Genomic DNA, 3,136 nt, shown 5'->3' with positions numbered 1-3,136 from the left:
CTCCGGCGACGGGGAAGGCGCCCTCTCCCCGGCGGGAGGAGGGGTCCCGGGAGTGGACGCGCCGCGGGAAATCTGCTGGTAGTTGGCGTGGAGTCTCGGGGGCTCCTCCGAGCACAGCAGGCGCGGGGTGAGCGGGACCGAGAGGCCGGCGAGGAGCCCGAAGGCCGAGGCGTACACCGCGAAGAGGAGCAGCACGTAGGAGCTGGAGCGGTCGGCCAGGCAGCCCCAGGGCGTGCGCACGAAGGCGCCCCAGCCGCACAGCGGGAGCGCGGACAGCAGCAGGCTGGCGGCCCACACCGTCAGCGCCGCGCCCAGCACCCGGCTCGATCCCCGGGAGGCCGTCTGGCCCCCCACGGCCCTGTGCATCGTGTAAAAGTTGTAGGAGACCAGCAGAGTCGCCTTCAAGTTGCTCGAGAGGCCTTGGCAAAGATACAGTAAGGCGGAGGTGGTGCACAGAGACTGGAAGTAGCCGGGGACCTCGCTTGGCCACTGCAAAAACATGAAGATGGTCACCGACAGGACGCTCATGAGATCATCCACGGACCAGGACGCCACGAGGAGGGACACAACAGTTCTGTTCTGCGTTTTCAGCAGGGAAACTAGTGAATAAATGCTGCCCGCCAGGGCTGCAAGAGTCATTAAGCATGTCAGGCAGAAAAGATAGATATTCAGACTTCCTGGCGGATTTAAAAGGTCCGTCGCATTATGACTTTCTTTCCACGGGCTAGAGTCATTTGTTGATAAGTTACTGAGAAATAGAGACATCGTCCTTGGTCAATATTTAATTTCCCTCCTCCACGTGGCTGATCATTTTCTCAAAATAAAGCATGGCCGTTGCAAATCAGATTTCATTTTTCCGACCAAGTTCCCCTCTAGATGTTTCCCTGGTCAGACCTGCAGAAAATGGTCAGGCATGTCTCCTTGAGATCTGTCTTAACCAACATATTTAAAAATTGGGTTCCATTTCAAGCATCGGTAAGAAACTTTTCAGCATTCCAATTAAAAACAACCAAGCAAAAACTCCCTCCCGCGGTCAAGTTTCAGGCAAGAAAGCAAAACTCTTCAGGTAGATTGAACAGCAATGATGTCTGGATCCCTTCGGGTCCTTCTTAGGAAGCAAAGCTAGCTTGAGATAATCAAACTCTATTCACTTTTAAAAGCAATAAAATGGTGCATTTGGTTCCAGAACTGGATTCAAAGGCAGAGAGGTTGTCAGGTAGGTTTCAGCTCTTCATGAAGACAGAGAGAAAGCGAGCCAGTCAGAGGGAACCTGAGCACAGGCTCCCATCTGAACTGCTGTGTTCTTCAATCAGCCTGTGATCCTCTGAGCTGCAGGAAGGAGGAGTCAGCTCCAAGCCGGAGAGAAGCTGGAAAAAAAAAGGAAGGGGGGGTAGTTCAGTACGAGCAAACTGATGTATATATATCTTCTCAGCCTGCCTCATCCAAAGCAAGAAACGGTGTCCTTGCGAAGCTTCCCTTTTGATTTTGATGTATACAACCACTCCTGAATACTTACTGAAGCTTGATGCAGGCTACAGATATCACCTGTGAGATGTCTGAGCGATTCCCCTAAGAGGCTGCTTTTATTCTTGCCTAGACTTCCCTGCTCCATAACCCATTGGAGGAAGAATATCATCAAATCAGTGTCATTGATAAGAATAGGCTGTACCAGATTTCTCATTTAAAAAAATTTACTGAAGAATGCCATTGCAGTCCTCATTACACTAAACAGGATTATGTAGTATCTTAGACATTTATTTATTTTCTTTCTTTTCATTGTATTATTTAAATATTTGTTTATTTTCTGTCAATGTCCTCAAGTAAACAGGCTGTTATTTAAGTAAACTGTACTTCTCATTGTTCATTAGGTCAGATGATGTTATATAGGGCCTAGAAGGAAGGTCACCCCACAGAAAACATTTCTCACCAGAGTATTTAGGGTATTGGATACCATAGCTGCATCTTAGAACAGTCAGTTTTGTAAGATGAGTGGTTTATCAAAGAAGTCACGGACAGAAGTTCTTCTGGTGGGGGATTTCCAGGATGTTTTATCCTAGAATTCTTCCGCAGCTCAGCCTCATGAGCTCCCCAAATATTGCTGGAGGTCTGAATGGAAGCAAGGGAGGGGAGAAGGGAAAGCTTATAGGGTAATGATTTGAATGAATGTAAGTGGTAATAGAACTGTGACCATTCCTTTCATTTCAGAAATAACTGAAGCTCCCTTTTGAAACTGAATCTGTTCAAGTGAAGAATCATTGCATTAGTCATTGCCAGCCACATCCTTCAATAAACATAGCCGGCATTTCACTTTTCTTGACATGCTGATTGTTTGATTTTTCTCCTTCATTCAGTAAATAGAAACAAAAACAACATGCAACAGCTAGCTCAGCACTCCCTACTGATAGCAATAGATCTTGCAGTGTTGTGTGAGGGAGAAGCACCTGGGAGTACCTTGGTTTTAAAATTATGTTGATTCAGAAAGCATAATGATGAATAGAACTTATTTTTGAAGATTTTCAAAGTTCTGCCACGTGCCATTCTGCCTCTTCTCACAGACTTTTTTCTTTCTTGCCATAGCCAAAACATTTTTCTTCAATATGGTGTTTAATCCTGGATTTCCAGTTAGGCTGGACAATAAGTCTCACATTTTTAAGTGGCAGTGAATAGAAATTAATAATAGCTACTGAAATACTACTTCAAGACTGGGAACATTTCTCCTATTATTACCATGATTTCTGAGGTTTCCATTAAATACACATTTGGAAAAGGGACACAACCATCATGTTACGTTAGATATTAAAAAAGAGACAAGAGGGTTTAGTACATTTCTAAAGGTTGGCAGTAGAATAGCAGCCAGTAGGAAGCTAGGAGAGATATCTGAATTTGACTTGCAGACTATGCTATCATGGAACCTAGAACAAAAATTATTTTATTTTCTCTGGGTGTCTGTGCATCTGTAAAATAAAGAGGTCTCTTAGTCCATTATGTGCTGCTATGATAGAAAACCACAGACTGTAATTTATAAAGAAAAGAAATTTATTTTTCACAGTTTTGGAGGCCGGGCGGGAAGTCCAATATTGAGGTGCTGGCATCTTGCGAGGACTTTCTTACTGCCATCCCATGGTGGAAGGTGGAA

At 45.1% G+C, this 3,136-nt stretch overlaps 1 protein-coding gene across 1 annotated transcript in view; it reads right to left on the bottom strand.

Annotated features, from left to right (window-relative positions):
• The window catches only part of GPR149 (G protein-coupled receptor 149), a 73,375-nt gene extending 72,516 nt beyond the window's left edge, over window positions 1-859 (bottom strand). The window contains exon 1 of the mRNA XM_021716488.1: window positions 1-859. This exon is cut by the window's left edge and continues 207 nt beyond it. Within this exon, the coding sequence (XP_021572163.1) occupies window positions 1-765 (765 nt within the window). The 5' untranslated portion in view covers window positions 766-859.
• Window positions 860-3,136: the final 2,277 nt, after the last annotated feature.

This window comes from Carlito syrichta, unplaced genomic scaffold (assembly GCF_000164805.1).
Source record: "Carlito syrichta isolate Samal-C Ts95f unplaced genomic scaffold, Tarsius_syrichta-2.0.1 Scaffold308821, whole genome shotgun sequence".
Lineage (NCBI taxonomy): Eukaryota > Metazoa > Chordata > Mammalia > Primates > Tarsiidae > Carlito > Carlito syrichta.
Note: the sequence above shows the minus strand (reverse complement) of the source record. Positions and strands in the feature narration are given on the sequence as shown.